Below are 12,472 nucleotides of genomic sequence, written 5' to 3' on the forward strand. Positions count from 1 at the left end.
AACTATCTGGTGCACAAATGGAGCATTTAGCTGCTGACAAAACTGAGTGTGACCAGAAATATGACTCCTGCTTGTGTTGCTCTGTGTCTCTGCTGCACTGCCCCCTGGTGGCCGTAACCAAACACTGTCATTTACAATGCCCCCCCCCCCCTGTCTGTGCTCAGGAGTGTTTGTGGGCCTGGGTCTCAGCGGCGTGGTCCCCACCCTGCACTTCACCATCAGCGAGGGTCTGATCAAAGCCACCACCATGGGGCAGATGGGCTGGTTGTTGCTCATGGCAACGCTCTACATCACTGGAGCCTGTCTGTACGCAGCCCGCATCCCAGAGAGGTTCTTCCCCGGGAAGTGTGACATCTGGGTAAGACACACACACACACACACACACACAACATATTTAAACTAAATCTTAATAATGAAAAACATTTTTTTTAAATAAATAAATAATAATAATGACTAATCTCCTCCCCAGTTCCACTCCCACCAGCTGTTCCACATCCTGGTGGTCGCCGGAGCGTGCGTTCATTTCCATGGCGTCTCCAACCTGCAGGAGTTCCGTCTCAAGGCAGGGGGGGGGGTGTGCTGAGGACGACACCCTCTAACACACACTGACTCAGTCTTACACTCACACATACACTACGGGGAACCACTGGTTCTTATAATATGCACAGAATAACACACACACATAAAGCTAACAAACACACACACACCCCCCCTTCACCTGAGGACCAGCGTGTGTGCACACTACACAGGAGGGCCCCCCAGTGGGCGCTATTAAAACTGACTGACCAGGGTTTTTATTGTCTTTCTGTCCCTCTGTCTGTCCCCCCCCCTCCCTCCTCTGGCACTTTGATTATAAATCCTCTCCAGGATGGGGGGGGTGAGTTAAACCAGTTTTTGAGACTCTGCTCTTTCCAGGAAGTGTCTCTGTCTGTGTTGGGGGTGGCGAGGCATCACAACCTCAATAATGCTCCGTTTCGCCTCAGTGTGAGTCTGACCTTTAGGAGTGTGATGCTTTCATTTGAAAAGGATTCATAATTGTGGCTTTTTAAAAAAAAAAGAGGACATTTGGGGGGGGGGGGTTTGCTGAGTACTCAATAATGATAAAAGAGATGAGTGTATTTCTTCTGTGATTGTGAAGGTTGTTAGGGTGGGGGTGGGGGGTAATTGTCTCTTTTAAAAGTTAAACAAAAACCTTTTCCATGTAAATAAGATTTCTAAATTTTGGGTTATAGATTTGTATGAAATATGTAAAAATGCAACAAAAAAAAAACTAATATGAGGGCAAAATAAATGAATATGTTAATGAGGAGGGGGGCGTGTTGTATCTACACTTCCTCTAGCAGTCGGGGGGGGGGGTCTATAATACTGCAGTTGGAGGGAAGTGCTTCATCAACATGGTGGAGGCAGGGTGGAGACACATAACATCTGCATATAGTCTACCAGCAGCTTTAAACATGCTGCTGTTTGTCTCTGTGGTAACCTACACCTTCTGACCTGACAACCTTAACATATAATCGAGGACACAGCGGGGAGGTGGTCCTCTACCCGGTCCTCTCCTCTTTAAACCTGTCAGATATCAGATCATGGTAACATTGTTGCTTAAAAACCAAATCTAAAGTCCAACCATGATGTAAAAACAGTCCTCTGATATGTAGCCATTTTCTTTGATCTTGTGATGTATAGATAAAAAGAAATCCATGTCACCAAAACCAGTTCATTCTTTTCTAATTCATTGTCAAACATATCATGGATAACTTGGAGATATTTTGTATAAACACGGCCCCTGAGTCTTATGTCTATCATTCTGTTAAACTGCAGTGTAATTACAGTGCAGGTCCTTCGGAGACCCCGTTTGGATTGGGTTGTATTTTATTTATCTGCTGCTGTTTTTGGTATTATTTCAAGCTTTAATTTCTCTTTTTTCCTTTTCTATTATTTATCAATGGTTTGTCTCTTTTAGCCATGTGAGGGGGGCACCAAGGGTCTCTCCCCTCAGAACAGTAGAGGGTCTCCTAAAGCAGGGTCCGCCTCAGATATGGAGACTTTGCCTGGAAAATAAAATAATAAAAAATGTGTTTCCTGCTAATACCAAAATCTCACTCCTGAAGATGGAAAAACTTAAATTCTTAGCTAATCATGAACTCTATGTCTATGATTTATTTTTAAAATGTAGGTTTGTACCTTTCTATTTGATGGCAGCTTTTTATGAGCAGGAATTCAAACACATTGTCATATTTCTTCTTTTCTTTTCTTTATTCTCTATCTCATATTAATTTATTTTCTCATGGGGAGGGCGTTCTGTCTGTTGAAGCACACGTTCCATTTGTGATGGGAGTGTTTGGTTGCAATAGATCTTTATATCTGCTGTATTGTTCTAATAAAAGGTTTTTGAATCTGTCACTTTGTCTTTAGTGCTGAGTTTGTGCACGACATAACAAACTTTAAAGAAGAAGCTTCAGATAATTGCTTGTGTTATTTATACTGTATATCTTGTTCTTAATAATAATCATACTAATACATACTGTAAGTAATCAGCTTGCAGGGATATGAAATGTATATATTGAAAATTCAAAATAAATGTTGAAATGTATAGTGTTGTGTGAAAGTGTAGTATGTCTAAAACAAAAAGTGATAAAATTGACATTCGTAGAAAAATAGTATAGTGTGTAAAAAACTCAAACTAAATGTCTAGTGTGCTGACAAAATCAAGAACATTTTTATAGAAGATCTGAGATCATTGCATAGCCTCAGATCTTCTTCCTATAGTAAAACCTGTTTTTACACAGGCCCTGAAAACTGCAGTCATTAAATCGCTCTTTTAAAAAAAAAGAACAATCTAGAATGCTTCAGTAATGAACAATTACAGGCCCATATCAAACCTCCCATTTCTAGGTAAAATCATTGAAAAAGTAGGTTTTCAACAGTCGATTAGTTTCTTGAATTGAAATAACTGTTTCGATGTGTTCCAGTCAGGCTTTCGACCACAGCACTGAGACTGCTCTTGTTAAGGTCTTCAATGACATCCACTTAAACACAGACAGTGGCAGAACTTCAGTGTTAGTATTATTAGATCTCAGTGCTGCGTTTGACACTGTTGACCACAACATATTACTAGACCGACTGGAAAACTGGGTGGGACTTTCGGCAACAGTTCTAAATTGGTTTGAATCCTACTTAAAGGACAGAAACAACTTTGTTTCTATAGGTAAATACACATCTGAGTTGACAAATATGACGTGGGGTACCTCAAGGCTCCATCTTGGGGCTTCTCTTTAACATCTACACAAGTCCTCCAACTCATACGACCAAATAGGTTGATTGTTCAAGCCCTTATTACGACTAAATAGGTAGTTTGTTCGAGCGTTTATTACGACCTATAATCACGTTTTAAAGTTTTCGACCTCTAGTGCTCCCGTTGATTGCAAACTTTACAGAGGGTCGTTTATTCACAAATAACCCTCTCTGGAAAATCCTAAATTGTCGGATAGTTTGGCCATTAAAATGCTTTTTCATTAGATTTCTAGCAAGAAGTGTATATTGTACTTTTAGAATCCACGTCCTGTGGATGTGTAGGATCTATAGTTTGATAGATATTACGAAGATGATTTGAGGTTTCGCCAGAAGAACATGTATATGCGGCAGCTTCCATGTAAAGTTATCGTCAACCCTCACGGGGTGAAAACAGTATTTCCGGTCTCGAAGTTTTCATAATAAAACCAATGATCAAATTATTTAACAGTGATATCTGCAGTATTCATCCACTAAAAAACATCAGTTTATCCTTGTTAATTACACAACATTAATGGTTTAAATTATGTACACTGCTTTTGTGTTTTTCCCATAGGTTTTTCCCTTTCGATTCTGAGAGACACATTTCTTTTTTAGAGGTTTTTATAGGCTAAAACATCGAACTACCATAATCCTCACCTACCGTTCAAGCTTGGTGATTGGATGTTTTAGCTGCAATGCACGTTGGGATATGGTGTTTATGCGATATTAAATCGGAAAACTTTTTTTTTTTTTAAATAATACTTTATTTCGAGTGTGCTTGCTTTTCTCTTTGGAAGTCATCACATAACGGCATTGTAATACACGGTTCGGCTGCATTAAATATTACACATCTGCCGTAGTTCTCTACTTATAGAGCCTTGATTAGAAGACCTTTGGACAAACTGGAAGAAATGCCGCCGAAACTGAGTACGTGAGGTGGATCATAAATATATCAGCAATTACATTACATCTTCAATCTCTCTTCACACAATACGTCTCCTTGCAGTATCAATAGTTATTTGGCTGACTTTTATATTTGATACAATTGGTAGATAGGCTATATTTACACCATAACGGTGCACAGCTGATAGAAAGGGACTTGTCGTTTTTATTGAATTAAAGAATGTAATATACTGAGTTGAGCAGAGCCGGCCCGACCCATTAAGCGGCATAAGTGGCCACTAAGGGGCCCCCTAGCAACAAAAAAAGAAATCTCAGTACACCGTAGCGGTGATAAGTATGTTTAATTAATTGTGTTAATATGCCTAGATTGCCTACTCTCAAAGTCATGTATTATATTATTGAGTCAATAATATAATACATTAACCGTGCTTTACCTGAACCTCATCATGACACTAGAGAGGAAGGCAGGATTGTAATTTCCCGTGTTCAGTGAATGCAACAGAGGCAAGACACCAGACCAACAAGAGAGTTGAATGGAAATAAACATCTGTCTTATTGGCTGACAGGTACCTATCCTGTGAGCTGTGACAATGTTTAAAATAAACTGTCAGTCGGACTCAGAGTTTTTGAAGATGGACATGAGAATTTTCGTCTTTTTTAAGAAAAAATGTTCTTAAGTGGTGGCTCACACAACAACCCCAGAGCCACCACTTGAGCCAGGCAAACAAGGTATGTAAATGTCAGTAAACTTCCAAGTTATGCGAACATGTAAGCAAAGCATAAATTACAGCTACGTTGACGTTACTTTGAAACAACTTTGTTATGCTAAACCATTAGCAAGTAGCTATAGCTAGCCAGATATATTAAATAAACACTTTGTCATAAAATCTAAATGTAATGTTTTTTAGCGTTACCAGGGGCCTCATTTATAACGCCGTGCGTAGGATTCATGTGGGAAGGTTGCTTACGTAGTAGAAATCCAAAAAATAGGTACAGAAATGTTCCGACATTTTCCGATTCACAAAACATTGCATACCGCCGAGGAAAGTGCGTACGGCACTTCCTACGCCGGTTTCCCTTTATAAATCACAATCGACTCGAAATGCGGTGCAGCTTTTGCGGGCTTTATGGAAGTAAACAAGAGACAGAAGTATTTGAATTTTATCAGACACCGAATTTATAGCATTGAAAATAAGTACTTTGAAAATCATGTATCTGAATTTTTTTTGCTCCGAATTTACCAATGTGAAATAAAAATTTAAAAATTCAAGTTAAAAATCCGGGCTACTCAGACAGGATAGGCAATCAAGTCCGAATGCAATCAAACCGACTTCTGGCCTATCAGAGCCAAGCGGCAAACCCCGGGACAGTGCGGTGAAGCCCAATGCTGCAAACTGTAGGCGATGGATGCAGATGGGAGCAATTCCCGTAGACCCTATGTTAAAATGTCCAATTTAACATCAGAAAATGAACATGTTTCTAGCCTGGATCCACAAAAACATATTCTGTATATAGTTAGATTCCCCCTTCATGACAACGGGACTGCTGCTCCTAGGGTTGCCAACTTCCAGAAATGGAGAAACGGGACACATGTATGTGTCCCCCGCGCGCGCAAAGATTTTCGGGTTTCTGGCGGATTTAGTTACTTTTTTTTGTTACTTTATTTCGGTTTTAGGGTTAGGTTAGGGTTATGTTATTTAATTATTTTGGGGGAGCCAGCCCCTAGGGTTCGAAAAATGTTTTGGGGGTCAAACCCCCCAAAACCCTCAAAATGCATAGAAAACTATGCATACCTATAACACAATACAAACACAATGGTCTTACACTTGCATTAGGCTACTACATCACATTGTACATCAGCATGTTCAAATCGGATAGGTGGGCACTAGGGACATCTGGGCACCTCGATGTACAATTGGCTATTTTGTCCAAAATGTTAAAAAATAAAATATATGAAAAATTGTATTAAGTAATGCAAAGTATACATGATGTGAACATGCACGGTACATCATTATTAGACTTAATGTTATCCTTCAACCAACCATTTTCCCAGCATTTTCCCATCAATCAGCTGACTGACTCTCTCACACACACACGTGCGAGCATTGTCCCTGCCCTGTCAACTGAGCGGTCCTAGCGCATACAGCACACAAACACACAGGCACGCAGCCAGACACACTGCATTGCGCGCAAACAGAAATTTTTATTTTATTTTTCCCTTTACACGGGAGTCCGGGACAAACAAAGTCCCGTACGGGACACGCCCCATTTGGCTCAAATACGGGGCGTCCCGGCTCGGGACGGTTGGCAACCCTAGCTGCTCCTAGCTCCTCTGTCTCACTGTTAGCTCCGTGATGCTACAGGGGCTCAGCGCATGAGGAGAACACTATTTGAACTCGGCCGTGTTTGTTGTGTTGGTTCCTGGTGGACTATTCGTCATGCAAATATAGGATTTATCTGCGGTTGAAACAGACCGTCCATGAATGCAGTTTCTTCGGTAAGTCAACCCTGCGTACTTTATGTTATGTTACTGTTTTTTTTATTAAGCTAACGTTAATGAATGTTTAGAGTTGGGTTAGCATTTGAGCAATCGTAGCTCCATCTGTGCTAACGATGCTATGCGTAGCATCCAAGAGCCTACACACGGCGGCGTGCGTTGCCGCTTCAACGCTTCTGCCCATTCACTTTGAATGGGGTGACGTCACGATTCGCCGAACTGCATTGTGGGAGCAAAGCGTAGCTTCTCTCGCGGTGCTCGCTGCAAAAGTAGAGCAATGTTCTACTTTTGCCGCCTCGACGGAGGCGTCAGCCAATCAAATCCCGCGTATGCAAATCTGACAGCACAAGCGCTAGCCAATCAAACCGCGTGTATGTTGGGAGAGCCAGACCGCAGTTATTTCCCATATGTCAAAAAATGGAGGAGGAAGGTACTCTATGACCAGTCCCTCTTTACATACAGGGATACAAACCGGAGGAGCCAGGCATGGGGGGAGGTGGCAGAGACAGTGGGTGAAACTGGTAGGTTTTCGCCTGTTTGGGGGGTTTATAGCCAGTGTACTTCGTTTGAATGGACAGCTAGCAAGCATAGACAGTATATTTAGCCAGCATGGATGTAGCATGAATGCTTTGCTTTGTATGTCCGGGGCGGGACATTCATGTGATTGGTTGTTGGTCGCATTGTTCGTAAAAAATCCCCAAGCTTCAGACACGCCCACCGCCAAGCGGTAACGCACGCCACCGTGTGTAGGGGCCGTGTATATTAAATCAACCTCACAATGAAATGTGTGTATCTTTAAAATATGAACGTCACATTTCAAGATGGTCCAGAAATAACGCTCCCTTAGATATTATAATATGGTTTGTTGAACTGGAGTTAGTTATTGCAGCTAACCGCCTATCCGACGAACTACCCAAACATTGTTGTTTTTAATATTATTACCAATGCCTCTTTTAATTGTATTATCATCACACTTGAGAAACAGCCTTATCGTGGCTGTACAACGGAACATGTAACTTAATTCCTGCATTTAAGGACGATGAATAGCGTAGTCAATGCTTTAGTGACAAGGAAATGATTTGTTTAAATATTAGATATGACGTTATCTGTGACTTCAGTGGAAATTAAGCTTATCATTGCATTGCATTTGTTAAATAGGTTTGTGTCTTACCCCTACGTGTGTGATACATATGAATATGGCATATGAAAACAAATTAATTTGACTGACTCATGAGAAACACATCCAAAGTAACAGTAAAATAAAAAGGACCTACACAATAATACTCAATCAAACTGATACAGTATAAGGACTGTGATATCCAGCAATTTCTTAAGTATAACAATAAGATTATGACCTGTTTTTAAAAGAAGATAAAAAGTAGTTTGCATGTAACTTTGTCTGTAACCCACGCATGTAACTTTACATCTGTTTGTTCAAAGTCTCCTTAAGGTGATCCAGACAGGCTGGACCAGAGGAGGAGAGACAGATCTGGACTCCTAACAGCAGAGAACTTCAGCACGGATTCCAAGGTACACCTTTTTCATACTTTGCAAATAATGCATAAAGTAATGACTCTAATACACTGATATACATGCCATTAAACATGACTGAATACTAGATCACCTACACATCAGTGATGTTGAGTGTACTTTCTTAGCAAAAGGTTACATTTACATTTTACCAAGCAACATCACTTTTTTGTTCAACTTTCACATTTCAATATATTTAAGGCAAATATTATTGAACATAGTGAGAACTATGACCCTTTATCTTTCAGTGAGACAACCGGACAGAGCAAGCTTCTACAGTTGCACTAAGTTTTGATAACAGTTAAATATTATTTGAATAATACATTTATTTCAATGTTGATGAATTTAGAACGGTTTATTCATAACCTGATTATCTTTGTAGTACACTGTTGGATTTAAAAAACACATTCAAATAAGAAAATCATTATATTTATGAACAAACAAACACACCTCTTTCTTAAATAACACACTTGCTCTGCAATAATATGTTTCTTGATATTTCTGTTAGGAAAGGACAGGCCTGAGAGACAGGACTGCTTCACCATTTTCTCTTTCTCTGAGGGTCCAGAAGAACATCCAAGAGGGAAAGGAGAAGCTGATGTGATAAAAGTCAGCTGATCAAATGCATTTGCCTCACTTTATGAGCTTCACAATACTTGTGCCTTGTACCGCCGAGTTTGCAACGTCATAAATAAATGGTGCCAATCTTCAGTCAGATGTGAATGTGTAATTTAACATTTTCAGTAAGAATAACGGACAAAAGGAGTGCAAATACAATTTATTGAAATGTGAACTAAAAGTTATCAAGCATGAACCATCACCATTTTTTTTAAAAATAAAAACGAAATAATATACATAAATTACAATAAATGTTAATCTGTTAATTGACAGGCTAGGCCTGTGCAGGTGGTAACAGCTATGCCCAGCATGGGCTAAGTTCTGTAGGTGCAGGTCCTCCTCCATCAGGTCTGGTCCTCCTCCCTCAGGCCTGCAGAGTCTTTCCCTGCGAGGAGGACTCCTCGCAGGGAGAGACCCTCAGCCCTCTCCGGCCAAAGCAACAGACAGGACGTTCATAAATCTGAGGTCTCCCCCAAGGTCTCTAATCATCCATTCTGTGAATATGAGAGGGGAACAAATAGTGTAATAGATGCTTTGGACGATAAGAAATATAAAGTTAACTGTTGAGTTGCTCCGTTTTTTAGATTGACAGGGTTTAATAACACAAACAAAAGGAGAGAAATAAAGATTGGTCTTTCAATAAATTGTGTTGATTTTGTCTTTTGAATTGTTTGTCTGAAGTCAAGTAGCTAGAACTGTTACTTATAGTTTGAATGATACAAGTGGATACAACCAGGTGCCCATGCACCCCCTGGACATTCCCAAGACAGCAGTGATAATGCCTTTTGGACTTTTTGAGTTCCTGCGGATGCCTTTTGGACTCAAGAATGCCGCTCAGACGTTCCAGAGCCTGATGGATTTGGTGCTGCGGGACCTGCCGTTTGTGTTTGTCTACCTCGACGACATACTCGTCGCCAGCGCTTCAGTGCAAGAGCACCTGTCCCACCTCCGAGCCCTTTTCACACGGCTCAACGAACACGGATTAATCATCAATCCTGCAAAGTGCCAGTTCGGGGTGTCGGACATCGATTTCCTGGGGCACCGCGTCACCAAGGGCGGTGCGACACCTCTGCCAGCGAAGGTGGAGGCTGTTGCGGCTTTTCCTCGCCCGCTCACAGCCCGGTCGCTCCGTGAGTTTCTGGGGATGGTGACTTTCTACCACCGTTTCATCGCCCGGGCCGCACACATCATGCGGCCGCTGTATGAAGCGTTGAAAGGCAAGACCCCCCGTCCAGGAGATCGACTGGACAGCAGAGGCGGACGGCGCTTTTGCTGAGGTCAAGACCGCGTTGGCTCAGGCGGCTTTGCTGGCACACCCATCATCTACGGCTCCCATCTCCATCACCACGGACGCGTCGGACTACGCGGTCGGCGCAGTGCACGAGCAGTGGGTGGAGGGCGCTTGGCAGCCGCTCGCCTTTTTCAGCCGCCAGCTGACGCCTAGAGAACGCAAATACAGCGCCTTTGACCGGGAGCTCCTCAGACTTTATTTGGCCGTGCGGCACTTCCGTTTCATGCTTGAAGGCCGTGAATTTACGGCGTTTGTCGACCACAAGCCACTCACCTTCGCCATGTCAAAAGTGGCGGAGCCTTGGTCGGCACGTTAGCAGCGGCAGCTGTCCTACATATCGGAGTTCACTACGGACATTAAGCACGTGGCTGGCAAGTCGAACCTGGTTGCTGATTGCCTCTCCAGGGTCGTCATCGGTGCCGTCCAGTTGGGCCTGGACTATACTCGCATGGCGGCGGACCAGGTCACAGATCCCGGCGTCCAGGCTCTGAAGGTGGAGAGCGCAGGGCTGCGCTTGGAGGACGTGGTGTTCGGCGACGCGGGCATTACTCTCCTGTGTGACGTCTCTACGGGCCTGGCGCGGCCTGTCGTCCCTGCAAGCTGGAGGCGTCCTGTGTTCCAGGCTGTGCACGGCCTGTCACACCCCGGCGTTAAACCTTCGGTGCGTTTGGTAGCGGCGAAGTTCGTTTGGCAAGGACTGAAAAGGGACGTGAGGACTTGGGCCAGGGAGTGCGTGGCTTGTCAACACGCTAAGGTGCACCGCCACACGAAGGCCCCGTTGGAGCGTTTCCTGGTGCCTGAGAGGAGGTTTGATCACGTCAACATTGACCTGGTTGGTCCGTTGCCTTCCTCTCAGGGGTTTTCCTACCTCCTCACCATGGTGGACAGAACGACCCGTTGGCCGGAGGCGGTTCCGCTCGTTTCGACATCAGCCGCAGACGTTGCCCGGGCCTTCATTGCAACGTGGGTGTGTCGTTTTGGCACCCCGTCAGACATTTCCTCAGACAGGGGCTCTCAGTTCACGTCCGAGCTCTGGAACGCTGTGGCAGGCGGTTTGGGGGTTAAGCTGCACAGTACTACCGCTTACCACCCTCAGGCTAATGGCCTCTGTGAGCGCTTTCATCGCTCCATGAAGGCGGCCCTCAAGGCCGGCCTTACGGACGGTAACTGGGTCGACAAGCTGCCCTGGGTGATGCTGGGCCTGAGGACCGCACCTAAGGAAGATCTGCAGTGTTCTACAGCGGAGATGGTCTACGGTCAGCCGCTGAGAGTTCCGGGGGATTTCCTCCCAAATGCATCAGCTCCCTGGTCTGCCACGGCCCAGCGAGTTTTTCTGCGTGACGCGGCGGAGGCTTTCGCTCCAGTCCCGACTACTCAGCACGGTGCGCCAGGGTCTCAAGTTCCCGCGGAGCTACGCTCGGCTGGGCACGTCTTCATTCGTCACGACGCACACAGAGGCCCCCTGCAGCCCCCTTACGATGGACCTTTCCGGGTTTTGGAACACGGTGAAAAACACCTGGTGGTTGACATGGGCGGTAAGGCTGAGCACGTCTCGGTTGACCGGGTGAAGGCTGCTCACTTGGACGTGGACCGGCCGGTAGTGCCGGCTCGGCCGCCGAGACGGGGCCGACCCCCGGCTTTGATTCCTGTCAGGGAGTGTGGACCTGTTGTTCCGGTCCCTCCTCTGTCAGGGGCTGCACGGGCGGAGGTCGCTGTACCGACTCCGGTGCGCAGGTCTCGTGGGGGCAGGCGGATTGTTCCTCCCCGCCATACGGATTTTGTTTACACGTGAATTCTAGGGGGGCTTGTGTGGTGACACGTTATTGGACATAATTCACCTCTCGTATTGTGTTGCCACACGGACCCTTTAGTGGGAACACCTGTAGCGTTAGCTTCCATTCCTGCTAGCTCGTCAAGCAGAGCAGTTCATGCAATAACCTCTGTTATTAATGGCTAATAAAGATTGGAACTCTGTTCTTAATACACCGCCTACGACTCCCTTTTCCTGGCACTACAATAGTATATAAAACCATGCTCGTATCTAGAACCTATAGAAATGCAAAACGGCGTCAGTTTAGACGTAATTCTGTCCTCCTGCTTACCGCATCATTTATGAGAAAACATTTCATAACACAACATATTCGAGGTGGTTTTAAATAACATATCCGTATTTATTTATTTATAAGTTATGTTTTTGTGTGCACTGAGGAGTCTCAAACAGGCGTTTGTTAAATCATTTTAAGATTGGCTTTAATCAATTTGTGAAAATGAATTATTTGTAGTGCCGAGAGATATGGAGTCAGAGGCGGTGCAAGGAAGGTGCAAGAATAGTGATTTATTCACAAGCTGCAAAGGACATGTTG

General features: G+C 44.0%; 1 protein-coding gene across 1 annotated transcript in view; it reads left to right on the forward strand.

The window, feature by feature from the left end:
* Positions 1 to 2,400, forward strand: part of LOC117542858 (adiponectin receptor protein 2-like) — a 35,786-nt gene extending 33,386 nt beyond the window's left edge. Inside the window, 3 exon segments of the mRNA XM_034210737.1 lie at positions 165 to 358; positions 470 to 565; positions 567 to 2,400. Of these exon segments, the coding sequence (XP_034066628.1) occupies positions 165 to 358; positions 470 to 565; positions 567 to 599 (323 nt within the window). The 3' untranslated portion in view covers positions 600 to 2,400.
* Positions 2,401 to 12,472: the final 10,072 nt, after the last annotated feature.

The sequence above is a fragment of the Gymnodraco acuticeps genome, unplaced genomic scaffold (genome assembly GCF_902827175.1).
Source record: "Gymnodraco acuticeps unplaced genomic scaffold, fGymAcu1.1, whole genome shotgun sequence".
Lineage (NCBI taxonomy): Eukaryota > Metazoa > Chordata > Actinopteri > Perciformes > Bathydraconidae > Gymnodraco > Gymnodraco acuticeps.